The 27,880-nt window shown below is 56.0% G+C and overlaps 1 protein-coding gene across 5 annotated transcripts in view; it reads left to right on the top strand.

Annotated features, from left to right (window-relative positions):
- The first annotated feature begins 696 nt into the window (after positions 1-696).
- Positions 697-27,880, top strand: part of ARNT2 (aryl hydrocarbon receptor nuclear translocator 2) — a 155,141-nt gene continuing 127,957 nt past the window's right edge. Inside the window, exons 1-2 of one of the 5 annotated variants that reach the window (XM_045813122.2) lie at positions 1,798-2,802; positions 2,881-2,963. Coding sequence is in view for 3 of the 5 variants with exons in the window: in XM_087856582.1 (XP_087712708.1) it covers positions 875-905 (31 nt within the window). In the remaining 2 variants the exon portion in view is untranslated. Of the gene's footprint in view, positions 906-1,797; positions 2,964-27,880 lie in introns of those variants that run through there. The other 4 variants (XM_087856582.1, XM_045813121.2, XM_045813119.2 and 1 more) reach the window with 4 other exon arrangements.

A 27,880-nucleotide genomic window follows, 5' to 3' on the forward strand; every position in this document is an offset into this window, starting at 1 on the left:
GTGGGTTTTCTTCCTAAGAGCCAGGAGCTTTCACAGGGATCCAAGTGTCTGGGGGAAAAACAGGCCCTCCAAGCTCTCTACAGCTTAACCTCACCAGGATATGCAAATAAAAACATTTAAAAACCCGTTCAGTTCTCTGTTTGGTTGTATCCATAAGGCTTTTGCAACAACCTCAGGCCATAACCACGCCAGTCACCAGGCCGAAGAGGAGCAGAGCTGAGTGGCTTCCTCGGAGCTAAGTCATTCCCGATTCCTGGGCCGGCTGCCTGGGCTGGGGTGTGCACCGAGCGCGCTCCCAAGCCGCCCTGGCCTTGGGAATTTCTGGGCGCCGGGCGCTCACCCCTCGGCCTGGGCTCCAGCCCAGCCCGGGAGCCAGGCGGCACGGCCCCGGCATGCTAAGTGGGCCGCACTGGGCGCCTTTGTTCCCCTCGCCTCTAAGGACCGCTTCCCTCTGCATCTTAATGGGCTTCTTCCCCCACCCGCTCTGCGCCCCGGCCCCCGGCCTCCGCGCTGCGTTCCGGACACCGGAGCGCGGGCCGGTCCGCAGCCGCTCCCCGCCGGACAGGCCCGAGCACCTGCGCCCGGGGCACCCCCCGCCGCTTCCCCCCCACCCCGGGGGGCCCGCGGCCCGCGGCGCAAGTCTCGCGGTGCTACGGCCCGGCGGGGAGCGGCGGCCCGCGCCCCCCGCCGCGCGACAAAGGCCGGCCCGGGAGGCGGGGGCGGGGCGCGGCGGCGGCGGCGGGGGGAGCGGAGGCAGCGCCCGCCCGCGCCGTCCTTTGTGTGGCGGCGGCGGCGGCGCCTGGGCCCGCCCGCCCTCCGGGGCCCGGCTCCGCGCCGCCCTCCGCCCCGCCCGGCCTCCCGGCCTCCCGGCAAGATGGCAACCCCGGCGGCGGTCAACCCTCCGGGTGAGTAGCCGCCGCGCCCGCAGGCCCGGCCGGGGCCCCGCGCGCACCGGGGGACAAGCGCGCACCGGGGCCCGCGCGCCGCAGCATCAGCACCGGCACCGCGGCGGCGCCTTGCTCCCGGCCGGGCCCCGCGGGCGGCGGACGCGGGCCTCGCGGCCCCCGGAACCAGAGGCCCGGCCCGCGACCCCCTGGGCTTCCGAGAACACCCACCGCGGGCTTTCCCGTCCCGCGCGTCTTCCTCTTCGGGTCGCGGCCCCCGCGGCATCTCCGGCAGCGGGAGGGCACCGCGCGGGCGCCGGGAAAAGTTTGGAGCCGGGATTCAACAGGGTGGCCCAGGGTGGAACTCGCGGCTTCCCCCGCGCGGCCAGCCCCCGGCGCCGGTCCTCTGCGCCCCCCTTCCCCGTGCCGCCGCGCTGTGCCCTCATCTCCCCCGGCCAGGAGCACCCAGCCTGCAGCACCCCGCGGCGGCGCGCGGCATCCCGGCCCTGCCGGACTCGCGCCCTCTGCCAACCCCGGCGGACCTGTCCGCAGGGTGCGGTCCGTGACAGCTGTGCGCGCTCCGCAGGTTTGGGACGTGTGACTAGGTCCTGACAAGTGGGTATATGTACCTGTTTGGGAATGGGAGCAGCGAAATTCCGTCTTAGGTGGGGAGAATGCTCTACCTGGTGAGAAGGACTCCCTGAGGGGTGCCCAAGAATGGGAAAGGGGGACACCCAGGCTGACTGCTGTTAAGTTTTGGGTGCTGTGCGCCGACTGCTACCGGCCCCCCTTGGTGCACAGTCCCGAAGGAGGATGCAGGCAGCAGAGTCAGACCCAGGCTAGCCCGCAGGGAATTCCCAGTAGGGAGCGTTCTCTGTTAGAGGTGGGGGTGGGGTGGGGTGCCTAGCAAAGAAAAAAGTAAGTGTCATCCGAGTTAGGGGTGAAAGATCCTTTCTATCTAAAGTGGCCAGGGAAAGCTTTTGGAGCTCAGACCTTTCTCAGCCCACCTTCGTAGGGCTGGAAGGTTTGCATGTGCAGAGCTGGGGGCGAGGGTATTTGCAGGTGGAGGGGACAGCTTGAGTGGCAGACTTAGCTGGGTAGGTTTCAGTGAGTACGCGGGACATTGGGGTTATAGGAGGGAGCAGTGGGATTTCACAGACTTGTTTGGTTTTGAAGGACACTCTAAGGAGTCTGGATCCCCCCCCCCCCAACATCAAGGAGTTCTCAGTGGTATGGAACAAGGAAGTCACGTGATCATGATTCTTCAGGAAGGTGGACTTGTCAGCCACGTCTAGATAACATAGGAAGGAGCAAGCCTGGAGGCAGGGAGGCTGGTTGAAATGAGGCCTGTGGTGGGGGGAGGGTGGTGAAACGTCCCAGACCTGGCTGGGAACAGAGAGGAACAGCACACTTGGGCAGGTGGGGGGGGGGCTGGCCTTGGCACAGCTCGGGTGTGGGGTAAGGGTAAAGGGGGCACTGCCCCACGGGCGATCAGATCAGGAGTCGGTGGTCCAGAACACTGAACGGGAACATGCCACATGTGGTCACAGCTGCTCACGTCACTGGCTCCTGCAGTCTGCAGTTTCAACCTGGTCAGTGGCTTAAAAATCAATAGCAAATTGATGGACTTAAATGTTATGACATGAAAAAAAAAGCAAAGCCGATCAAATGAGGATATTTTCGTCCAGTAGAGTCTTATATTGGAAAGAAGAATAAAATCAGGGAGGGTATTTACATAATGTATGTATATATATATATATATATATATGCATATCCCCTTATATCACTGTTGAAAAGGGGTTTGTCCGCGACATTGTTCCACGAGCTGCCTGGAGGGAATGGGGGCAGCTGCCCGGCTTGGCGGGGCGGAGCGCCCGAATGCCTGCGCCTTGGCCCGTGGGAGACTCACATGTTGCAGGTGAGGGTTGTTTTATTATTTGCAAACACCTGGCCTGCCTGACAGGCAGTGATGGCTGTGTCTTCTCTCCGTCGACAGAGACGCCAGAGACCCTGAGCCCAGAGAGGTCTTCTCAAGTGGCAGGTCTTTCCTCTTCTCCGGTCCCCTGTGATAACACTCAGGTCTGTGGGGCATGCTGTTCTTGTCCTATGTGAATACCTACCTTCTTTGGGAGAGAGGATGGTTTGTGGGGATACGGCAAAGGTTTGAGCCCCAGAGGGAGACTTCAGATTTGCCTGGCAGTTGAGGCTCGGCACCCACGCCTGTTGCCCAGAGCCCACGGCTCCGGGGCAGGAGTCCCAGGACGCGTCTTCGAACACCTCCCCCTCTTCCTGCCTCACCCTTCTCCCCAGATGTTGTTGCTTTGCAAAGAGTAAGAGCTTGGTAAACACAGGCAAATGCACCAGGAGGCACCGAGATTTATTTGCCCGGCTGCTTTGTGCCCAGGGTCCAAAGGCCACAGCCTGTCCCCTCTGCACCCGAGCCCACTGGCTCTGTTTTTCCAGCTCCCGGTTGCCCGCCCACAGACCCCTCTGCCGTTAGTCGTTTCTATGAGGCATGGCAAAGGCACTTGGTCCGTGATGCAGGATGAAGCTGGCGTCTTCACATTCTCCAGGTGTTCAGGCGGTAGGAGCCCCGTTCAAACCTCTGATTTGCCCTTTCCAGATCTCCTGTTTGGGTTTTAGGATTCTAGCAACTACTCTGGGGGAGGCGTGCTCTCTGAGAAAGGCTGGGCTCCCTCGAGTTCTCCTGGCTTCTGCCTCCTGGTTTGGCTCTCCAGTGGCCCCTGACACCCCCCTGTACGGATTGCTGATTTTCCCTGTTCTCTCTGGCCGGGGATGACCTCTGTCCCCTAGACCAGGGAGTGGAGTCCTAGAATCTTTAGTCGTGTGTTTACATTATTTGTTTCACTTCCTTTTTGGGTGATATTTAAGCACTTCTGATTTATATGGAATAGGGAAAGTTTGGATTCCATGGAAGGTTATCGGCAACTGAAATGGTTGAGGGTCCAAGGGGGCTGCTCTTCCAATGCCTTCACTCCACCTTAATCTTTTGTAGCGGAAGCAGGAGGGTCTCAGGTACAGTCAGACCAGAGAGCATCAGGAATTAGGCATCATCAGGACAGTCCCTGCAATGAGCGTTTGCGGAGTAATTATTAAGGCCTGCTTGCACATGGTAAAGGAATTCAAAGGTATGTTTTCAGAGACTTCGAATTTCTACCTTTTTTCTGAAATCAGTTACTAGACTTCTTTTCCCTCTGTGTTTCCGGTCTTTGGCATTTTAGTTTGGAATTGATTGTATGGTACGGGAAGGTCCTCCGGGCAAACAGCTGTAGACATATGCGTCAGTCCAACAGACACGTTGAACACAGTTTTCATGTACCAAGCACTGCTCAGGGTTCAGGACTGTGAAGGTAAGGAAGGGTGCTCTTGGACCTCAGAGGGTTCTGAGGCTAACAGGGGAGGCCCAAGGAGACTAACTTCATAACAAACGGTAGAGCGAAGTGCATGCTGGACAGATGTGCTTGCATCGTACTGGGAGCTCGCTTGAAAAAGAAAGCCTTGTGGGGAGCTCGCTTCTGAAACCGGGCATTTAGAAGAGAGAGATTTTGCCCTTTAGAGAAGGTAGGGTCCCAACCGAGCGGACTGCGGAAGCCCGATTTCTTTTCATGCTGCATTTCGTGGAACCCGCGGGCCCATCGGTTACAGGACACACCGCTGTCTTACCTACCCCTAAGGAAAAACTCGCGCCAGTCCAGCTCTGACATCCTGTCAGTTATACAAGGTGCCCCTGTCTCAGGGATGTTTTGAAAATGTGTGTTTAGAGTCAGTCAAGTACCGTGCATTAAGAAAGAAATCCATTTTGCTGCCGGACCACCGACATGTAAAACCTATGGTCTTCTTCTTCTATTTTTTTTTTTTTTATTTCTTTCAATGCAGTTAATTAACATATAGTGTTGGTCTGCTTTTCAGTAAAATATCTCTATAAAGTTTACCATGTAGGCGTGTGTCATGACCCCAGCGATGAACTGTCAGCCTCTTGGCTTCTGCCAAATGAAAGGAGTGATCTCTGAAAAAGAGCTTTATTTATTTATTCCTCAGCCAGTGTTTACTGAGCACCTAGTATGTGCCAGGTCCTGAGAAATAGGTTCCGGGCGATCAGCAGGGAGTCACCAGGACAGCCTTGGCCACTGAGCGGCTTGCAGCCCACGGGCACTCACAGCCATAAAGAATCCCGAATATGTTAGTTATAAAATTGTTAATGGTATGATGACGTGAAGGCAGTTTGAGGTTTGCCCCTCGGAGGGGAAACCTTTTTTTTTTTAATTATGAGCCTTTGATTTTATTGCTTATAGATCGCTCCATCTAGAGCGAACTTGGTATCAACCACTGGATTTTGACTCAAAGCACTCTGAGACGATAGTTCCTACAGGAAGAGTTCAAGGACATTGTATCCTCGGGGCCCTAGGCCGTCACGGTTTCTAAGAGCTGGGCTCCTTCATCGAGGTGCCCTGATATTTGCTGGTTATCTTGCATGAGAATCACCACTATTTATCCTCAACACCAAAGTCATTACTGCTCATATTCCGAGACATTTTATAGGTGAGACGAGGTGGACACGGGGACCCGTGGGTCCTGGCTGAGTTGATCGATACCCTGAGCGTTAATGTAGCAGAGCTTCTGTCAGGCGATCCTTTATGATCAAGGTGTACCACTCATCGTTTGCCGCGAGACGGGACACAGTCTAACGTGGATGTGGATACATTTGTCAAATAGAGTAGGTATTAGTGAAACAGAAGAGATATGTAAGATGCAATGAAATGCTTGATGAGACTGTGTTTTAGGTTAAGATTTACATTGCAAAATTTATTTGATTTTCTTTTCTTGTGGTTGAGTGTAGTTGACACAATGTTACATTGGTTCTAGGCCTATAATGGTGATTCCACGACGCGATACCTTGTGCTGGGCTCATCCCGAGTGTAGCGACCACCTGTCCTTGCACAGCGCTCTTATGACGCCATTGACTGTATTCCCTGAGCTGGACCTTTCATTGCCGTGATTGAGTCACCTCATAGCGGGAAGCCTGGACCTCCCGCTCCCCTTCCCTCTTTTGGCCCATCCCCTGACTCCCCTCTCTTCTGGCAACCATCAGTTTGTTCTCTGTGCTTATGAGTTTTTGTTTATTGTTTTGTTTTTAGATTCTACATATAAGTGAAATCAGACAGTATTTGCCTTTCTCTGTCTGACTTGTTTCACTTAGCATAACACCCTCGAGGTCCATCCACGTTGTTGCAGATGACGAGATCTCATTCTTCTTCGTGGCTGAGTCATATTCCGTTGTATATGTCTGCACACACCACACCTTTATCTGTTCAACTATTGATGGACACTTGGTTTGCTTCCATGTCTTGGCTATTATCAATCGTGCTGCCATAAACACACGGTTATGTGTATCCTTTTGAATTCTTTTTTGTTTTCTTTGGGTAAATACCCAGTAGTGGAATTGCTGGATCATAGGGTAATTCTATTTTTAATTTTTTTGAGGAACCCCTGTACTGTTTTCCAGTGTGGCTGCACCAGCTTGCGCTCCCACCAACAGCGCCCGGCGGTTCCCTTTTCTCCGCGTCCTCGCCGACACTTCTAGTTTCTGGTGTTGTTGATCTTGGCCGTCCTGACTGCTGCGAGGTGGGATTGCACTGTGGTTTTGGTGTGTATTTCCCTAAAGATTAGTGACGTTGAGCATCTTTTCATGGGTCAGTCGGCCATCCCGATGTCTTCTTTGGAGAAGTGTCTATTCAGGTCCTCTGCCTGTTTTTTAATCAGATTATTTGTTTTTTGGTGTTGAGTTGTGTGTGTTCTCTATATATTTTAGATATTAACACCTTATCAGCTATGTCATTTGCAAATATCTTCTCCCATTCAGTAGGTTGTCTTTTCGTTTTGTTGACTGTTTCCTTCGCTGAGCAGAGGCATTTTGTCTTGATGAAGTCCTACGAGTTCGTTTTGCTTTTGTTTCCCCCGCCTGAGGAGATGTACCTAGAAAAATGTTGCAATGGCCAGTGTCCAAGATGACCGCCTACTTTTCCTTTTAGGAGCTTTATGGTTTCAGGTCTCACATTTAGACCTTTCTTCCGTTTTGAGTTTAGTTTCGTGCGTGGTGTAAGAGTGGTCCCATTTCACCCTTCCACGTGTGGCTGTCCAGTTTCCCCAACGCCATTTGTGGAAGAGGCTCTTCTGTATTCTTGCCTTGAGGACGTAACCTGTAAGTTGAGATATGAGGAAGGAAGACGAACACAGGCAAGGAGGTGCATTCTGGACCCAGGGAAGAGCCTCTGCAAAGGCCCTGAGGTCGGAAGGGCCTGTCTGCTTTGAGGAACCAGAACAGGCCAGAGGGGCTGGAGGCATGTGAGCCAAGGTGAAGTGGTGTGGGAAGCTGCAGGCGTGGGTGGAGGCGGGCTCATGGAAGACCGTGGAGCTTGGGTTAGGGCGTCAGACGTTATTGGAGGTGCAGTGGAAGGCCACCACGGTGTCTTGAGCTGGGGAGAGACATGCTCTGCCCCGCACGTCACCGTGCTGTCCGCGGCTGCTGTGTGGAGAGCAGATCGGAAGGCAGGACTCCAGTTGAGCTTGCTGGCGTGAGCCCGGCCGGCAGGGGAGATGGAGAGAAGTAGGAGGAGGTGAGATAGACTTTGGGGCCGGGACGCCACACCAAACTGCGCTGGGGGCACCAGGCATGTCCTTGTCCATTGCACCATGGGGCCGGGCACCCCCTGCAGCAACTCTTTCTTTCTGGGTGGAACTGTCAGAACTCTGTGGCGAGGGTGGGAGAGGGCGAGAGGGGGGAGGAGGAGTGGAGGAGGCCCCCCGCCGTCCATCCTGATGCCTGGGTGGTAGGAGGTGACAGGAAGGTGGGAGGCACATGGGGCTGAGGGGCATGCTTGAGGCTTCAGCTTTGGACAGTTGAGTTGGGGTGCCCCCAGGACACGGGGCTGCAGCTGCCAGGGAGGCAGTGGCCACATGGCCCCAGGGACCTGGGCTGCAGAAGTGATACATCAGGAGGGACATCAGCTAGCCTTTCACCAGCTCCGTCGAGTGTTTTCCTTGGGGAGGATGAGATCCCAGAGGACAGAACAGTCGGGCTAAAGCACCTCAGTCCCCAGGCAGCGCCCCCACTCTCCGCTTTATTGTGGGTCTGTGCTGACACTCACCTGCCGAGGGACAGCCTTTCTGCGTCTGTTCCTCCCGTGCTAAGTCACATTTGTGCGGGGCTGTCACGTAAGGAGCGTGCAGTGGTGTGGTCCTGGAGTGGACAGCTGTGTGGGGAGGGATGGGGCTTTCAGACAGAGGCTGGTGGCAGTGGTCACTGCGCGGGGCAGGCTGGTGGACGCCGATACCACACAGAGCTTCCTGTTGGGTGAATACAGATTGTCCACTGCTTCTGGACTAACCCCTGCATTCAGGGGCTTTTGCTGACCCTGAGTTCGCCTGTCTCTCCTGCCCTACACCCACCCACTGCCCACACCGAAGTGTTTCCCTATCCAACGCCTGTTTCTCCTGGTCTCAGCTTGGATTCTTTTTTTTTTTTTTTTTTAAAGATTTTATTTATTTATTTGACAGAGAGAGAGACAGCCAGCGAGAGAGGGAACACAAGCAGGGGGAGTGGTAGAGGAAGAAGCAGGCTCCCAGCAGAGGAGCCTGATGTGGGGCTCCATCCCAGAACTCCGGGATCACACCCTGAGCCGAAGGCAGATGCTTAACGACTGAGCCACCCAGGCGCCCCTCAGCTTGGATTCTTACTCAGCTGGGGGGTCGGGGGGATGGGAGGAGCTCTCCTGATGCCTTGATCCAGATCAAGTGTGCCTGCACTGAGCTCTGCCAGGGCCCTGTGGCTGTACTTTGTGTTTGGAGCACGTCCCCTCACTGGGAATGAAATGGTAAATTGTGTAGTCATTGGTTGATGCCTGGGTCTCTTGCTGGCCTGGAATCCCCACGAGGGCAGGGAATGCCTTCCTCACTGTGCAGCCCCAGTGCCTGTCATATCACATCCTGTGCAGTGGGCATCTGGTAAGGTGGATGCATGGGTGCCTGGGTGCATGGGTGCCTGGGTGTATGGGTGCCTGAGAGCCTGGGTGCATGGATGCATGGGTGCCTGGGTGCATGGGTGCCTGGGTGTATGGGTGCCTGAGAGCCTGGGTGCATGGATGCATGGGTGCTTGGGTGCGTGGGTGCCTGGATGCATAGATGCGTGGGTGCCTGGATGCATGGTTGCATGGATGCACGGGGGCATGGCTGCATGGTTGCATGGATGCACGGGTGCATGGCTGCATGGGTGCCTGGGTGTACAGATGCCAGGAATTGTGTTATAGCTTTTGTATATGCTGCCTGTGCATGCTTGCCTTGAAGACAAGAAAGCAAGGCCCTGGACAGTGTTTTTGCAGGTCTCTGAAACGGTAGCCAGAGCTGTTTAATTTAGATTCTGATCTTTATTTGCGGGAACTGATTTGATCTGTAAACCCTATCAGGGTAGTCCCTACCCAAACCAGTTCCTCCAGACTTGATCTCATTATAAAGGAATCTTGGAGATGCACAAATCTTATCATCTTCCCCAGAAGGAGGGGAGGTCAGACTGGTCATAACCTGGGGACCAGCTGGTAGTAACGGAAGGCCCGTCCCCACCAGGTCCCTTATGAGAGTCCCTCTAGGGGCCTCCCGGAAGGGGTCCTCCCCTCCCTGCCTCCTGTTCTGTGTGTGGAACCGTGGATGTGCTCGCGTACTTGGCAGCAGCTGCAGATAAGGTCGACTCGGGACTGGCTTTAGATTCAGTGTCCGGAGGGGGGTGGCAGCCTCATTTCTGTTCAAAGAAAGCATCCACCGCCCTCTGATCGGATGCTGAGATAAGGAAGCTCTGTGGCTCTCCAGACGGCGACAGTTTGACCGTTTTCCAGGCAAATCCACAAACAAGCAAAAATGTTCGCGAGCAGGTGGTCCCCACTTTGTCCATGGTGCAGAAACGGGGCATCTCTCACCGCTCTGGTTGTGCTGGGACAGTGGCCAGGCGGAGCCCGGGGGTCCCCTAGCCCCGGCTGACAGGCCCCCTTCTGTCCTCCTCATTACCTTCCCCTCCCCCGAGTGCAACAATAAAGACACGTGTTGATTGTAAAAAACAAAAGTCAGAAAAGGTACAAAAGCACGAAGGTAGTTCCATCGCGCACCAAGAACGTTTTCGTACGTGTTATTACAGGCTTTCCCCTAAATACTATACGCGCGTATGGAATCGTCCTGGCGTTGTTCCATTGTCCGTCCTCCCGTCGCCCACGGCAGGGGTGCTGGTGTTCGGTTTTCGCGCCCTGCCCCGTCTGTTCACTCAGTCTCTTCTGTCGAGGCGCGCTTGGTGCGCTTTTCCGTGTGTCACAATGACACGCAACGTGGCCATGGCCGTCCCCGTAGATAAATATGTCATTACGCGATTCCTTGTTTCCTGTACGTTAACTTCCTCGAAGGAGAACTGTACAGTCCAGTGGGTTTATAGGTTTATGTTTCTTCTTGGTTTCCAGAGGTTAAACCCGAGGCTCGGCCTGGGTCAGAGACCTGCCTGGGGTCCCCGCTGTGCTAGTGGGGGAGCGGGATGTGGGCCCCTTGCCACGTCACCTCTCCCACGGGGCCTTCTCCACGTGGAAGGGGCCAGTCACTGTCCTAGAAACTTTCGGTTGCTGCCGACTGTCCACACATGCCCCTGTGCTGAAGGACACGTTTGCAAGCAGACCGCTCGCTGCCCGGGGCCCGGGGCTGAGGGAGCATGGGGCGGGGTGGGGGGCTGTTGTCCCTTTGCCTGCGCTTTGTGGCTCGGACTGTTGGCGGCAGTTACTCCTGCTTCCGACGCAGGTTCGGGAGGTTTTAGTGACTGACGGTGCGTTTAATTTGGTGCCTCTCACTGGGCACCTCTCTGCTCAGGCCCAGGTGATGGAAGAAAGTCCCGGTGTAGGACAGCCGGGGAGGACCCCCAGGACAGCACCAGGGGGCCGTGCGGAAACCCAGCTCCGCGCGTGGCACCCCGGGCGTGGATCAGGGCCTTCGCAGAGCAGATCAGCGGAGTGAGGAACCGAGGGTAATCTGTGCACCAGATACTCCCTGGGGCCCTGCAGTGACGCTCTCTGGCCACCAGAGGCTCGTGGCCTGTTGCGTGGCCTCCTGCCCAGTTTTTGCCTGGCCCACCAAACTGTCCTTGCAGCAATTAAGAAAAAAGCCACTGAGATTGGTAAGTGTCCGAAGGGAGGCCAGGAAAGCGACGTGGCTGCTCTTTACAACGTCAGCTAGTGAGCTGCGTTCCAGGCGTCGAGGCACCAGGAGGCCGGAGGTCACTTTATGCCCCCATGTGTTTAATTCGTGGCTATATGCACGTGATAGTCTCTCTCTTATCTTGGAGGGACCTCTGACTGAGCTGTGCGGCAGAGCACCCGGGAAGCTGGCGTGGGGGGGCGGGGGCGTGTCCACACGGCGTGTGGCTGTGGGGGGCACTGGCAATGTCTGCAGGGCTTCCTGCTTGTCACAACACTGGGGTGGGGAGGGACGCTGCCGAACCTCCCGCAGTTCACGGGACAGCCCCCCTCCCCGCCCCAACGAAGGCTTCTCCAGACCCAGATGTCACCAGCGCCCACGTTGAGAGGCCCTGGTCCGCGGGGTGTGTGTCCGGCAGAGCGGTAAGGGGCCGGCCCTCACGACCACCACTCAGTGTAAGAAAACCCCGTGGCTCTAAGAGCAAGACGATCCTCCCCAGATCGTGGTGATACCGTGGAGGAAGTTAATTTAAATGTGAAATAACGGAACTGCAAGAATTTTTTATTATTATTTTTAGAACAGCATTGATGTTTCCATCCCATCAGCAGTTTGAAATGAGGCGTAGTCTGGAATCATTTGCTGTAATTTGATATGCTTGATGGATTCCAAGTCCCCCAAAGCATAAAATGAATGAATGTGATCAAGGATCACAGCTGTGTTCTCTCCTTTTGAAAGCATTTCACACCAGAAAACTTCTAGTTCGGCTCAGCCAGCCTTTCCCCGAGCACCCCCACCTCCCCGCACAAAGGGTGCTGTGCTCCGTGCCAGGGGATAGAAGGATGCTGAGCAAAACAGGTTGGCTGCACGCGTGTCCAGCGGCCTCTAGGACGGCCTCTAGGACAGGCACTGTTGGAACAGTTTTATGCAAGTGACTGCATGCTGGGGGGCAGAGGGCACGGGGACCGCCGCTGGCTCCTCCGACGGGCAGAGAAGGGATGCTGGAGGGGTGGGCTTGGGGTATACAGCTCCGTTTAGGACAGGAGCCTGCGCCTTATCCCTAACGTCGGCCTCCAGCTGCCCGCCCGGCGTGTCTGACGTGTGTCCCTGACACTCTGCCGAGCCCGCACCTCCAACACCTCCCCTCCCCCTAGGTCCCCGGTGGCAGTGAATCTCCATTCGCTGGCCAGAGCCAGACACTAATTATTTTAATTGCTTATCCACCTAATTAAACAAATACTAATTTGAATGCCAACTATATGCTCACAGTGGTGTGCAAGGCCGGGCGTGGTTTCCATTTCCCGGAGCTCACTGTGTGGTTGGAGAGGCAGCCATTTATGAAATAATCACATGCATGAGGCTATCAGTAAAATAAGTAATAGGAAAGAAAGGAGTCTTTGTTTCCAGATGCAACAGGCAGCTTCCAAAGTGTTGTGAGCAGGGTGTGATGTGACCGGAGGAGCGTTCTGGAAAGATCTCTCTGGCTGCTGAGTCCGCTGGCCGGCTGAGGGACACCTGCTGCGAGGCTGTGTGGACAGTCCAAGTGGGGGACGGGGGCGGCTTCCTTGGGGGGCCGCGGACATGGGGAGGGACGGGGGACCCTGAGGTACATGTGCAGTGAAACCACCCGAGCCAGATGACGGGCTGGACGTAGCTGATGCAGGGGCAGGAGCAGCGGGGTTCCTGATTCCGTCCCTGGGTGGGTTAGGGCGCCATGTCCCAAGGCAGCGGACACGGATGAAGTCTGGGAATTTGGGGGTGTTTTCGTGGAGGTGTTGCCTGAAGCACGTTTGCTCTTGGACCTGCTGAGCTCAAGACACCCAGGTGACACGGGGATTTGCCAGAAATCTCTGAGTTTTCATTTCCTTTCTAGTTGGGACCTTTTTGTTTTTTTAAACCACAGTGTCCCCGGTACCTCGCACGAGGCCTGGCACATAATTGGTGCTTAATAAGTATTTATTGAACGAATGACTGAATCGGTCTCCCTGCCTCCCAGATGACAAGTCAGTGAAGAGTTATGTCATCACCTGAGAGCTGCAGAGCGTGACATTCCTCAGGGAACTCGCAGCAGCCTTCATGTTCTTGGAGACACTAAAAGCAACCTTATCTTGACAATAGCCAGACCTCCAAGGTCCCGTAGACCCTGCTTTCAGCATACAGAAATTCCTTAGAAACTTAACGTTATCTCCACCCCTCCCGCTCCACAAACCTGAAAGTACGGAATCACGCCTCACACTCCCCGGGCAGCTCGTCTGCCCACGGGTCCTGTCCCCGTGTTTAATAGAAGCACCCTTTTGCACTGGACACGTCTCAAGAATTCTTTCATGACCATGGCGCTCGGCAGCCCCACATCACTAGGAATAAGGATGTTCTCTTGCATGACAGCAGTTTGTGACCCAAATCAGGAAATTAGCGTGGATATGACCGTAACATCTAATCCACAGACCTTACTGTATTTTCAAGGAAGTGCTCTTCAGAGCCAGAAACATGGTTTTCCTGGCCCTGGGTTTAATCCAGGATGGCCGTTGTGTTAGTTGTGGTGTCTGTCTCTCTGTCTTTAGTATCTATTTCTAACTCACGTGTAATTAACACAGTGTTACATCAGCGTCAGGGCACACGGTCTGTGTGCATGGGGGCAGCACTCGGGATTACAGATGTATTGACTGAGTTCCCTGTGCTGTGCTTCTCATCTCTGTGACTTATTTATTCTATAACTGGACGTTGGTGCCTCTGCCTCCCCTTTGGTTCATGTCACCCCCTGCCCCCAACCGCCAGTGTGTTCTCTGTATTTAAGAGTCAAGGGTTTTTGTTTGGTTTTGTTTATTTGTTATTTGTTTTGTTGCTTCTATTGCAAACACGAGTGAAGTCATGTGGCTTTTGTCTGCCTCTGCCTGACTTATTTCACTGAGCATGATGCCCTCTGGGTCCGTCGTTGTGATGTCCCGTTACTCCCCCTCAATTCTGGGATAATTGCTCAGAGGCTGTTTTTGGTCTTGTTTTGTGTTTTGTTTTTCTTTTATGGCCTTCCCACTGTGGCCAAGTACAGGTCAGTCATTTTATAAAATAGCCCTTCCTTTGTTTTTTTTTTTTTTAAAGATTTTATTTATTTATTCGACAGAGATAGAGACAGCCAGCGAGAGGGGGAACACAAGCAGGGGGAGTGGGAGAGGAAGAAGCAGGCTCATAGCGGAGGAGCCTGATGTGGGGCTCGATCCCATAACGCCGGGATCACGCCCTGAGCCGAAGGCACACGCCCAACCGCTGTGCCACCCAGGCGCTCCCCTTCCTTTGGTTTTGTTTGATGTTGCCTCCTGGTTAAATGGGGGTCGTGCTTTTTAAATTTTTTATCAAAAAACGCCACCAAAGCGACATTGCGTCACAAGACTGTTTTTAGCAGTTGTCACTCAAAAGGGGGTCTCTGAGTGGCTGAATCAGGGTCCTGGGCAGACAAGGCTGAGGAGGGGGATGGGCGGTGTCAGACCCCCTCCTTGCACGCTTGGTAAACCTCGTCTTTGAGTTCCGCACACCATTCATGGGCGGTTTCCGATACTCCTCGGGGAGTACAGGTCCCGGGGGAGTTTTAAAAAAGACTGGAAGGCTAATACCTTCCTAAACTAAATATCAACTTCATTGTCAAATAAAATAATTATAATCTAACTATGTAAGGATTATCATATCTCTAATAAAGTCAATAGGGATTTGAAGTGTTTAATTACCAACTTTCCCGACATACAAATTGAAAAGCTTTTCAGGTAAGTTGCTCATGTGGAATGCCTGAAACCCACTGCAATTAACAACCAGAGCTTCATTCAGACCTAATTAGCGTGTGATTTGTCCTGTTCTCTGTTGCCCGTGCATATCCAGGCTTCCATGTGTATTTTCACTTACGTTAAGGAAGTTAATTGGCTCCTTCTATGTTCCACTTAAAAACAAGTTGATATTTTACTGTGAATTTGGAAAGAAAGACCTAGTGACTTAAAAACCGGAATAATTTTTGGTGGAATTTGCCTGCAGAAACTTGCTGTGTTTTCCAAAGTCTGAGAATCCCTCGCTCATCCCTCTCCCTCTTCCATTTCTTCCTCCTCCTCCTCTTCTCCGTCCTCCCTTCTTCCACATGCCCTACCCCACCTCCTCCTCTCTCGTCAGAGACCCAAGAGCTGGTCAGGGCGGAAATGTTGGGACCACCCCAGTAGTTACTGGTGGCTCACCTTGCTGGGCAGGTGTGTAAGAACTCAGACCGTCTGTGCGTGGGGGTGACGTGAACGCCGTCTGCTAGGAGGCAGTGCAGACAAGGGCCTCTGTTTACCCATATGTAAAATGGGGCGGCTTCTTTATGGGGTGGAGTGGGGCCTGTTCTGTGTGCTCCAGGTTCAGAGGTGAGCAAGACACCCCCTTGCACTGGAAGCAGGCCTGGGGGACCCGGCCCATGGCTCATGATGCCATCGCTCCCAGACGTGTGAAATGGGGCACCTCGTTGGTTTGTGGTGAGGACTAGAGGTTATCTGTCGCCGTGTTTGGGGTGGTGCCGTTTTTCACTGTTGCTGCTTCTCTTGGCACCACAGTGGCGTGGAGCGTGACAAGGGCTCAGAAGGGAAGCAGGAAGAAGTCGGGTAGCACATAACCAGGTGTGCCTATGGAAGAAGGGGGCTCATATAACACAGGAAGCACCCTCGCCCTTGGCACTCTGGGACGGTCAGGGGCTCTCATATGCACGCAGCTCCTCCTCCTTGTCTCGTCGCGGGGAACGCGGGCCCTGGGAGAGGGGGCCATCACCCAAGCCTGTTGTCTGACCCAGCCCCTCCCGTGCTCTGGACAGACCAGGTTGGGGTCTGCCCAGACTCTGTGTCTGAAACTTGCCCCTGCAGATGGTGGCTTGGTGCCCCATCTCCTTCCTCCTGTTTAACTGGCCCCACTGGGGCTCATGCTGAGTCCCAGGACAATCTGGTTTGTACACTTTGTGGACAAACGAGAAGTTAAGACGTCTGCCTTTTTGTCTTCATTCATTCAACGGATCTGTCACCTGTCTGTCCAGTATCAGTCACGGGACGTAGGTGCTGGGAACGCACTGTTAGAAAGGACGGCGGGGTCTGTGCCTTTGAGCACGTATGTCGGGTCTGCCTGAGGGCAGCTTCTGCCCCAGGTCATGGGGCTAAAGGTGCAGGTGCAGAAACGCTCCCACGCCGCTGCAGGTCTGTTAGGCCTGTCCCCCACTAGGTGGCGCAGTCACACAGGTGGAGCCACGGTTCCGGCCTGCGTCAGCGTCGCTGCGGGGCAGGCTTGTTAATGCGGACTGCTGCCCTCTGCCCGGTCCCACACGCTCTGTCAGCAGCTTAGGGTTGAGGGGGTGCCGTTGGCATTTCGGACCTGTCCCCAGGTGCTGCTGATGCTCCTGGCTCCTGGTCCACAGAGGCAAAGGCGGCTAAACCCGTACCGTGCCCACTGCTAACTAACCCACCTGGTTCTGGATCCGGGGACTCATTGGATCGTCCCGGCGGCTGGGGCTCCGTAGCCCCATCTCACAGCTGGAGAGTGGTGAAGGTGCTCTGACGCCCCGCACACCCTCTCCACTGTCACCCTGGCTCTCCCGGGTGGCTTCGCGAGGAAGGCGGTGGGTGAATGAGCGGGCTGTCCTGGGAGAGGTGAGGGACGGTGTGAAGTGGGCCCTGGGCAGCCAGAGAGAGCGGGCGGAGAGCCGTGTCCCTGGCCTACTGCTGGCTCCGCTGTGCTCTCGGGTGCCCTGCCTTTGCTCTCTGGGTTTTTTCTCTGTAAAATGAAGGGTTGGTCCTTGGTGTGGGGATTTGTTTCATTTACTGTTGTGGATCTTCAGTGGGCCCTTTCAAACTAGAGTCTCTGACTTTCAGGGCTGAATACTTTAAAAAAAAATAAATTCTTTCTCTCTATTCTCTCGTTCTAGAAATTCTGTTAGTCGGATGTGGTCTTCTTGGAATGGTCCTCCATGTCTTCTCCCACTTCCCAGCTCCTTGATGGCTTCGGGAAGATGTAGATTTCGTTAGAAAATAGACCTCTCGTTTCTTTCCCCAGAGAAAATGCCAGTTTGTTGGCATCAGGGATTGGACTATCGTCATTGTCATCGGCAGGGTGTCGGGATGAGGAGAGAGACGGGCAGGACTTCAGTGTGTCACCTTCAACTGGGAAATGGTGGCTTTTCTCTAATTGAGAAGAACAACAGATGCCAAACTATGATCATATCCTACTATTTACAACTTGAAAAAAGTGACTGAAAGGTTTGAAAATAAAAGGATTGGCTGTGGTCTGTCAGGCTCATGCAGAGACAAAGAAAGCCATGGTCACAGTTTTAAAATCAGTAAAAAGGAAATTAATGTCAAAACACCTAATGGTACAAAGAAGGCCATTTTTAGCCTATAATTTACTGATTCTGAGCCTTAATGCACGAAACGATGTTCTATAGCTGGTATAAATTTCTCATGATACCCAAGTGTAAGCCCCGTCTTACTGCATTATTTGTTCTCATCAAATTAAATCTGCTTCATTCCTTCCAGCTTGGCTGTTAGAACCTCCCATCTCATTTTTCCTGGGCAAGATACACCTGTTCCCTGGGGTCGTTTACGACCCTCTGGGCCTTGCGGAGGTCAGGAGAACTGGAAAGGGGGCCTCAGATCTTGATCGTGGGTCCTTGTGAGACCCTCCTTCTCTGGGTTCTCAGGAGCTGCGTGAAGGCAGCCAGCTGGCCAGCTGTCATGAAATCCAAGTGGGCTGTCAGGAAGTTATAGCATTGAAAGATAAACAAAATTAGGAGATCAATGGACGGATTTAATAGCTGCTAAACACAGATGAATGGAGAATTAATGAATTAGAAAGTGGAATGGGAGAAATTGCAGAGCATTTAGCACAGAGACAGAGTTAGGACCCACGGGCTCGTGGCCGCGAGACGGAGGCGAGGCCTCCTACCTCCATGCGCACCCTGGAGCTCCGGTCAGGGCCGGTGGGGAGGACGGGCCGGCCGGTATTCAGGAGACGAGGCTGGTCATTTTCCAGAACGAACGAGCGACACTGAGCCTCAGAGCCGGGACCTACAGCGGATGCCAAGCAAGATAGATCAGGAGAAATACAAACGGGAACCACGTGCAGTGCATACAGACCGTAGCAAAGACAGGAGCCAGGGAGCGCGGGGACTCGGCGCGACTCTGAGTAGCTCTGGGCGCACGGGCCTGGACTAGGTCAGCTGTGGCAGGCTTCCGTTCCCGTTGCCCCTAATGGCCCCGTGCTCGTGAGTCGGGGAGGAGGGGGCGTGTTTCTCTCCCGCCTGCTTCAGTGAGGTGGTGTTTCCGTGGCATTTCTGCGGGATGAGCTGTGGGGTCGTGGGCCCTATTTCGGGTCCCCGAGTGTATCCCCGAGGCTCAAGTGAACAAAGTACTTCTCAGAACGGGACATTCAGGAGAGAAGAGAGTGCCTCGTGCCCGTGCGCGGATTCAGGGGAGGGGGTGGCCGTGTGCACGTGTGATGTGGCCGTGTGCCTCCTGTGGCCAGGGGAGAGACGGTGGGGCCTCTTCTGCTTCTTTACGTAGCTGGGGTCACTGGCAGTGGCCGCGCCTCGGTCCCGCCGTCCCGTACTCTCTACTTGGAGCGGAGCCGGAGTGCATCATCTTTGTAGGCTAGAAGGCAGCTGCCACCAGAGTTCCGTCTCTTTTGACCTCTGTCCATCGCAGCAAAGCCCAGCTTCTGAGTGACCCCTCTTCCCAAGGCCGCTCTGTGGGAGCAGACAGGGCTAAGGGAAGGGAGGGCGCGGATGACGCCAAGTCCTGCTCAGTAGTCACGCGGCTGCTTTCCATCGGGGTCCCTGAAGAGGAAAGAGCGTTTCACTGCTCTTGACCGGGTTAAATTATCTTGTCGAGAGCAACACGTTTCCCAGATGGAAACCATTCCTTTGACTAGGTGCCGGCGACCTACGTGAGGTGTCTGTCAAGCCCGGCCGCCAGGACAAAGTGCCATCGGCCGGATGACTTCGGTGACACAGATGATTTTCTCAGTGTGAAGTCTGGGGAGTGCAAGATCGAGGGGCAGGCTGAGCCGGTTCCTGATGAGAGCCCCCTGTTGGCGCGTGACGGCCACTTGGTGCTGTGTCTGCACAGGTGGGGAGGACGGATAGGCTCTCCGTTGTTGCCTCGTCTCCTGAGGACCCTGATCCCAGCACGAGGCCCCGCCCTCAAGACCTCATCTAACCCTGGCCACCTCCCGGAGGCCCCAGCTCCACATGCGTCATGTTAGGGGTTAGGGCCTCGACATGCGGATTGGAGTGGGGGGGCACAGGTCAGTTTATAGCCCAGCACAAAACCCACGTGTGGGGCCATCAGGTCGTAAACCCGAGTGGAAAAGGCAAGAAGAAAGCGACATCAGGGAGGGGAGTCTGCAGGGGCGGCTGACCCGTGAGGTCGGAGCTCAGCAACGGGGGCTCGTTGGCTAAGACGTGGACCCGTGTGCTTTGTGTCCCTCGGCTGCCTGTCTTCCACGGCACATTTTAAATTGTATTTTGGTTCACAGCTCAAACCGATTCTGTACTGGACCATCCTGCTCAGTTTTGAGCTTGCGGACCGTACTTGGTACGGTGCCCCGTACGAGACAGGTGCCCGGGAGTCCTTCGAGGAAGGCCAGCCGGGAGTGCGGAGCCCTAGACGGAAGAGAAGAAGGTTCTGCTGGTGGAGCGACTGGGGGTCAGCTCGCCGCGTGGTTGGGGGAGGAGAAGCTGAGTCGGGCTTCACGGTGGAGACTGAGTTAGCGGTGAAAGCTCTAGCACATCATGCCAACTGGTGGAAGGTCACGGAGTCCCACATCTTAGGAAGGGATGGGTCGTCCGTCTTCACCCCGTAGCCACCGCAGGAGTCCCCATGGTAACACCATGGCCTGAGAGTCACCCAGGGCTTGCTTGGTGCACTGTTGTACACGCATAGTACTTACAAGGCACTTTTTTTTACGTTTCGATAGCATCAGCTCTTGGAAAGTTCTCTGCCACTCTTCAGAATCTGCCTCCCTGACCGTTGTCTTTCTTCTTGAATCTGACCTCTGGGGGATCATGGCCTGCATGTAGCTTCCCTTCTTCCTGCCTGTTGACCCCTAGCCCTGACTCCCGCTGTCCTGTCTGTTAGGGCCACCACGGTGGGCACCGTCTCTGGGGTCTGCTCTGTGGGCCGAGGGCAGCGGCTTACACACCGCTGCTGTTTGCACAGTGACGTCTGTACTTGTCGGTGACCGTGTACAACTTTCATGGTGGGCCGGAGCGTGAGGGTCTGGGTACCTTTGTCCAGCCCCACAGGGGGCAGTGCTGGGGACTCACATACTCTGACCACGTCTGCGCGTGGACCCAAAGCGTTGTAGGGAAGTCGCCAAATGGTGTCACCGTCGGTACTCACGTGCACATTGCCATTTGACTGGCTAACAATTTCTGGGACATTATCTCATGATGGACAAGGATGCATAATTTATAGAGGGATGGAGTCAGACTGTGACTCACCCAGTTCGCAGGTGAGCAAGGCAGGAGCCCAGAGGTTCGTGTCCCAGCCATGGTCCCGTGTTCAACCCACAGTGCAGGAATTCTCTCGTTGGCTGAAGTGTCCTCGACTGATCAGGGCTACCGCTGGGACTCAAGGAGGGCCAGGGTCCCACGGAGGAGGAGCCTGCCGCGGGCTCCATGTTCCACCTCCCGGACACGTGTGCGTACACAGCAGACGTTTTCGATTTAATAGGAGGAAGCCCTGTTCTCTTCTGGAAGAGAAGGCAGAGGATCCTGAAGGAAGCAGAGAGCTACTGTTTTTTTTTTTTAAGATTTTATTTATTTATTTGACAGAGAGAGAGACAGCCAGCGAGAGAGGGAACACAGCAGGGGGGGGTGGGAGAGGAAGAAGCAGGCTCCCAGCAGAGGAGCCCGATGTGGGGCTCGATCCCAGGACCCCAGGATCGCGCCCTGAGCCGAAGGCAGACACTTAAAGACTGAGCCCCCTAGGCGCCCCAGAGAGCTACTGTTGATCACAAGCCAACATCCCTTTATAGACCAGTCCGGCTTTCTCTCTGCGTCTCCTCCTCGTGGCCATGCCGGCTCTTTGGAGCCACCTAACAATAATGCTTCCGTGTGGAATGACCTGAGTCCGCGGGATTTACGTGTCGCAGTCTTCCCGCCAGGAAGCGGGTTGGAAAAGGTGTAGGGTTTACTTTCCCACAGTGAACGTCCCCGGGAGAGCACGTCTTCTCGGAGTGCACGTCCTGTATTCTAGGCTTGCTTTCTGGATAGAAAGTGGGGGCAATGAGCTTGACTGGCACGGCTGTTAGAACAAAGGGGTGCTGTGGCCTGGCACTTCGGGGCTCCTCCCCCAGTTGGAAACCACTGTCCCAGGGAAACCCCCCCCGGGGGGGCTTCCTAGGCCTTCTGGCTCGATGCCACCACCGTAAATGGCTTTCCCAGGCACCCGCTGACGTGAGCGGGATGCACCCCGTGGCTTCCCCATGCCCAGGCCCCACCGGCCCCTCCTGGTATCTGCCCCGCCTCCCGGCATGGCTGGCCACTCTCTTCGGGACTCCCAATCTAAGCAGCCCTGCGGGAAACTGCAAAGGTCAACCATGTGTCGTGTGTCTGATCCGACTGCACTGTCCAATCCAGAGCAGAGCTGCCAAGTGAGAGCCCGTCCTGTCACTGGATGTGTTCCCTCTCGGGATATCCCAGAGCCACTCTTCAAGGAGGACAGTCCCAAAGGAGACAGAGCCCAGCGGGACGGCAGCCATGGGCTGTCCAGCCCCCGTCCGCTGTGTCAGTAGCTTCAGACTCTGTCCTGACCTTTTACTCTCTTTCCTTATGTCTCTCAAGGGCTGGGATCTGCCTGGTCCTTCAAGGGTATTGGTTGTGACCTTGGGGTTTTTCTCTGCTCTTTTGCTTTAGTGACATAGAGGAATAACCAGAAGTGGGAGTGTGGGGACGGAGCGCCGGAAGCGCCCATCCCCCCACGCCCAACCCGAGAGAAGGCAGTCGGGCAGCCTGCCAGGCCCATGGTGGCTGCTATGAGCAGTGGGGGACTGCTCCTCTTCCTTGCTCGGCTCACCCGTGACCCGTCTACACCTGCCCCCGCTGAACCCTGTTCTGGACGGCGCATGCACAGTGATGGACCACATAGCCTCCCTCCCAGACCGTGTCCCCGGGGGTTTGGCCACCGGCTTCACGCTCTTCCCCGGAAGCCATTGTCCTCATCCTCCCTCGGGGTGTTGGGCATCCGTCCAGGGAATCAACACAGGGATTTTTCTGTAGAAAAACAAACCGGTCACCTGCTACCAACACCCCATTCCCCCAAGAGGGGTAACAATAAAACCAGAACCCCACGCCCCAAATTGTGCGTGCGAGCTCAGCAACCGTGCAAGGAGCCAGCCCTCTGTCTTTGCGCGGTCTTTTCTGAGGCTCGGGCTCTGCTCCGTGCAGGTGGGGGGCTGGGAACCCCGGAACGGTGGCTGGCTGGATGCAGTGATTGTGGCCTGGCTCTGGCCTGAGTCTGGTCACAGCGGGCCAGCGCTGGCCCCTCCCTGCCCAGCGCCAGGGGCAGGCTGCCCTCTTCCCACTGGCATCCCTGTGCGCTTTCCCCAGCAGCTGGGAGCTGCTGTTCCGGTCCTGGCCCCTGAGTGCACCCTGGCCTCTGACGCCTGCTGACCTGCGTCTCCTCCCAGAGCCCGGGGACAGTGCGTAGTGGGGTGTGTTGGGGATACTCGGGGCAGCTGGAATGGTGCCTCCTGCAGGGCAACCCCCCCACCACATTCCTTCCTCCCATGTCCTCCTCTGTGCTTTTTCTTGCGGGGGGGGCCCTGGCGAGCAGACTCCCAGTTCGTGTCACACGGCTGTCTCTGCGTCCTGTGCAGCCTCCCCGCTGTGCTCCTCTTCCAGCTGCTTCTGAGGTCCAGGCAGCCTTCTTGCATTTGCCTCTGCTCCCATCTGCGTGGCTGCCAGTGGCTCCTGCTGGCCACGCGGGCTCAGCCTCGGTGCCCAGGCCAGGCTTCACATCTCCGGGGCTTTCTCTGAGATCACCTGGCAGCGGAGCCGGCTCTCACGCTGCATGGGGCGTGTTTGGGTGGCCCTTGGGTGCGCAGTGCCTGGCTGGAGGCCCAGCCGTGGGAGCAGCTCTCCGAAGTGACGGGCCACTGAGGGGTCTGTGCCTGGGGACTCTGCCACCCAGACAGGCTCTGACACGGCGGCCTCTGGCGCCTCTTCAGATGGCTGATGGGGCTGACCACAAACCTGGGGAGGGTCTGGCTTGGTGCAGAATCAGGCCGCGCTCTCCGGGAGCTCAGCCTCCAAGAACGAGTTTTTTTCTCAATAGGCGAAAATGCGGTGTGGGTTTTCCCCACGGCTCTGCTCCTGCAGGGATGGGCTGGGACAAATATTCATACCACACCTGTTGCTTACCTATGGCTAGGCCCAGTGGGAAGGCGCTGCCTTGCCCACTGGTTAGATGCACTGAACTCAGCCCCCCCGGGGTCCTTCTGGGCCAGAAGCCTGGGCTTATTGGCTGAGACCAGAGGTTGGCAAATGATGTCTCATCGGCCACATCTGGCCTGCCTCCTCTTTTTCTGTGTCCCACAAGCTAAGAAATATTTTTACATTTTTAAAAGATTGAGGGGGGCATAAAAAAATGGTATCTCGTGATGTGAAAATTATATGAAATTCTAATTTCAGTGTTTATAAGCTGGCATACAGCCAAACCCACTCAGCATCTGTGGCTGCTTAGATGCAAGAGCCACATGAGAGAGCAGTTGCCACGGAGACCCTATGGCCTCAGGAGCCTAAGAGAGCCACTCCCTGACCCTCACAGGAAGTGTGCTGACCTCTGGCACCAAGCTCCAGCCCGAGGGGACTTGCTGCTGGGCCCGGAGCCTCTGGGACACTGAATGATGATTCCGTGAGCTCTGGGAGCCCTGGTCTTCCATAAGCAGAGGGCGAGTCTTATGACCCCCGAGGGCCTCTGCAGCCCGGGCTTTCCAGGGGAGCAGGGCGCCCCAGCAGTCTCTCCTCCAGGAGCCCACCCACTACTCTTGTCGAGAATTGGGTCTCAGGCAGAGGTCGGGCCACTGAAGACAAATCCCATTTGGTCTGTAGCACCGAAGAGCACAAGAACAGAAGAGATGCCAGTGCCTTGCGTGCAAGCATTTTTAGTATTTTGTATATTTTACAGTGAGAGAGTAATTCGCTGTTTAAAATTGAACGTAGAATCTATTTGTCAAAGGATGGATGAATACATTCATCAAGGAATATATTCAACGAGAAAACTACTTTGTTTCATAGATGGCTTCGGAGAGGATGTTGTATCTGTGGAAGGATACGTGATTTCCTTAATCGGTTTGTTGTGTAAACAGGGGGTGTGTTCACATTTATTTTATTTTATTTCTTTGCTTTTCAAGGAAGGCATTTTTATGGAAAGAATTGCATTTCAAGAATGGGGAGGGTTCCTCTGGTTTTGTGAGGATTTACGGATCTCTCCCTGGGGCGGCGTGGCTGGGCGTCTGTGTGCTGCTGACAGTTGCCTTTCCTGTGCGCACCGTAGCATCCGGGTGCTGGTGGAGGAGGAGGCGGGGGGCGTGCTGAGCGCACCTGCCCCGCTGAAGCCGGGAGGGAGTCAAGAGGGACAAACCCGGGCCGAGGGGCCTGGGGGAGAGAGCTGGGCTGAGGGTGTGTGTCGGTTCCTGTGCTCCTGCGTCGGGGAGAGGCCAAGCGTTGGTGCACATCAGAGCTGTCCCAGGGGCAGCTCAGGCAGCAGGAGCGAGGATGGAGGGAGGGATCTGGGGAAAACGACCTGCGAGGGAGGGCGGGGCAGGGAGCCGAGCAGGGGGCAGAGGCGTGTAGGGAAACAGGTGCGATCCGGGAGGAACATGGATGGAGAAGAGGAAATGGCAGGAGTAGGATAGGAGTTATGGGATGAGGTCAGGAGCTGGGGTGAAGAACGGTAAAACGTATCACCTTCATGAAGGTGTTTCATGAATTTTCCGTGAATCTTGAGTGCAAGGTGTGTGGGTGGGGGTGGGGGGTCAGGTGGAAGGTGGGGCAGTCCAAGGGCTCCTTCTCCTTTGTTCTTCCCAAGGCCTGGCCCCATGAGGCTGGACTCTTCACCCCGGGGTGAGCCCCCGGGACCACTGGGTCTGTGCATCTGTCCATGCTTGTCTGCGGCTGGACGCCTCACACTCTCTGAGGCCCCGTTTCCAGGGAGCCCGCAGTCCCTGGGTGTCCATACACACAGCAGGTTTCCAGTGCCGCCTGGCTGCCCGCACCCCTGGCCCTCTGCCGGCCTCCATCCCGCACTTGCCTGCAAGCTGCTTGTCTAGGATGCCCCAGCCTGCCTTCCCAGCCACCAGCTCTGCCTTGGGGCTCTCTCCTTCTCCGGGTTGGAGCGGCTGGCGGCCTGGGACGCTAGCTCCAGGGTTCTGGGTCTCGCTGTGTGAGAATCCTCAGGCTCCAGTGTTCCGGGCACAGTCGCCCCTCTGAGAAGAGCTGCCCTCTGGCCTCCCGCTTCTGCAGCACCAGAGCTCAGTGCTGCTGAGCGGAGGCCAGGCCGGCCTGGGACGCCTGGGCTCGCCTTCCCCGGCCTTCTCCTTGTCCCCCTTCCCTCCTGGCCACGCAGCAGCCATCCACCGCTCATGTCTCTGACCCTATAACCCTTCCCGCAGCCCTGTCTCGGGGGCCTGGGCCTCCCTCTCTCTCTGCATGGATGATACGCTATCTGAGGCCACTACCACGTCAGAGGCGGGTGGCGTGTGTGTTCGAGACTGTTCTGAAACTGCATTGGTCGCTTGGCATTGATTTTTTACCTGAATAATGGAGAACCTGCTATGTGCCTTTTCGGGCAGCACCCAGACTTAGAGTAAAATTCAGTCATTCACTTAGCATTCATTCATGTAAAAAATAGGTGTAGAGTGCCCCACACACCCCAGCTCCGGTGCTTGGCACGTGTGCAGCAGCGAATGCACGATCTTCATCCAGCCGCCCAGAAACCTCCCCTGACGGCACCCCGTCTCCTCCCCTCATCTGGTCTCCCCGTCCCTGCCCAGCACCCTCCATTTAGAGCTTTCCCCTCCTGTTTACCTGATGACACCCCGGGGGCTATGAGTCTTGGACCGACGCTGCGTCCAGCCTGGCTGAGCCAGCCGAGGGTGAAGTCCCGCCCTCTTCCCAGCGGGCACTCTGCGTCTGGCTGACTCGGGGCGTTGGTGGCGTCCTGGTCCGCTCAAGCCCCTGTAACAAGCATGCCACGGACTGGGGGCTTAACCAGCTAACGCTTGGTTCTGACGGTCTCGGAGGCTGGGAAGTCCAAGGTCAAGGTGCCAGCTGTTGTGTGTCTGGTGAAGGTTTGCAGGTGGACGTCGTCTCGCTGTGTCCTCACCTGGCAGGCGGGGGGGGGGGGGGGGGCGGGGCAGAGAGAAGGGGAAGCAAGCCCTCCTGTCTCTAGTTAAAAGGGCAGCAATCCCAATGAGGGCTCCACCCTCGTGACCTGATTACCTCCTAATCCCATTCCATGGGGGGTCAGACTGGGACATAGGAGTTTTGGGAGCTGCAGACATGCGGTCTGTAGCAGGTGCGTGAAGCGCTTTGGCCCGGAACTGGCAATCTGAGTGCTGTTCCAGGGGAGCCGGTTGACCTCCCACGTGGCCACAAGGGAAATGCCGCTGTCCTTGAAGGATGTGTGATGCCATGAGACACATGAATAGACGTGGCACCCTGGCCTCGGGGATCGGTGACTCAGTGAGTAGTGGATTGTAACCGCGTGACCTGGCTTTGGCCACGTCCATCCCCGTGTCCGCATCACGGTGCCACTTCCCTAGGGTTTGAGTGGACTGTGTGGCAGGTCTAGGTGGCTGGGCGGTTTTGGGAGTCGAAATTAGGCATTGGTTTTCCCAGGTTGCCCTCATCCCCCCAGCTTACTAACCATGGAGTGTCCCGGCTCATGGCTGACGGGTCCTGGCACCGGAGACGTGGCCCCCTTCATTGTGGCTGGCCGCCATCCTGCATGGAGACTGCCGTCTGGTTTAGCATTTGTGCCGCTCTCCTCCAGAGCTGTCCTGTTTGGGTGACAGCTGATGAGGCCACAACGTCCAGGAGACAGGTCTGACCGACTTTGCTGGTTCCCGGTGGCACAGCTCAGCACGGACCCCCAGTGCTCCTCCCTGGAGCCTGTGGACCCTCCACACTCGCTGTGGCTCCTGGGCTGGGCTGGCGGTCCTCCTTCTCGATCTCGGTGTGCTCCATCTTTCCTTTCCACGTGTGAGGGCCTCGCCCCGTTCCCGGTTCCCGGTAAGTGCTGGTTACTGCAGACACGTACCATTAAGAGACAAGGGGAGGCCACAAGGAGTTCACGACCAGCCCGGGTCTGCATGAATGCTGGGTAGATCACTGGCCCATCTCTGTGGAGGGGACGGAGCCTCCGGTCCCCGTCACCCCTGGTGCCGAGGAGCCGAGATGGTGAGGAAAGGTGCAGAGCTGCTCCCTGGAGGGACACGACTGTGACCCCTTGTCCCCGCCCATGCGCTGGCGGTGTGCCTCGTAACTGATGCCCCATATTTCTGTGCTGGGGCGTCACCTTTGTTTCTCACATCGTATCTTGTCCCCTTTCCTCTTGTGCGGCCTCATTTCCCCGTCCCGTACACTTTCCTGAGTATTTCAGACTGTTCCCTGGGTACGGCGCCTGTCAGCTTCGTGGGGCTCAGGAGATGCTTCCTCTTGGGGTGGGCCCCTGCCCTGCCCTCCCCCATCCCTCCCCTCCCCTCCCCTCTCCCAT

The sequence above is a fragment of the Ursus americanus genome, chromosome 28 (assembly GCF_024610735.1).
Source record: "Ursus americanus isolate L20-20 chromosome 28, mUrsAme1.1.p, whole genome shotgun sequence".
NCBI classification, from domain to species: Eukaryota; Metazoa; Chordata; class Mammalia; order Carnivora; family Ursidae; genus Ursus; species Ursus americanus.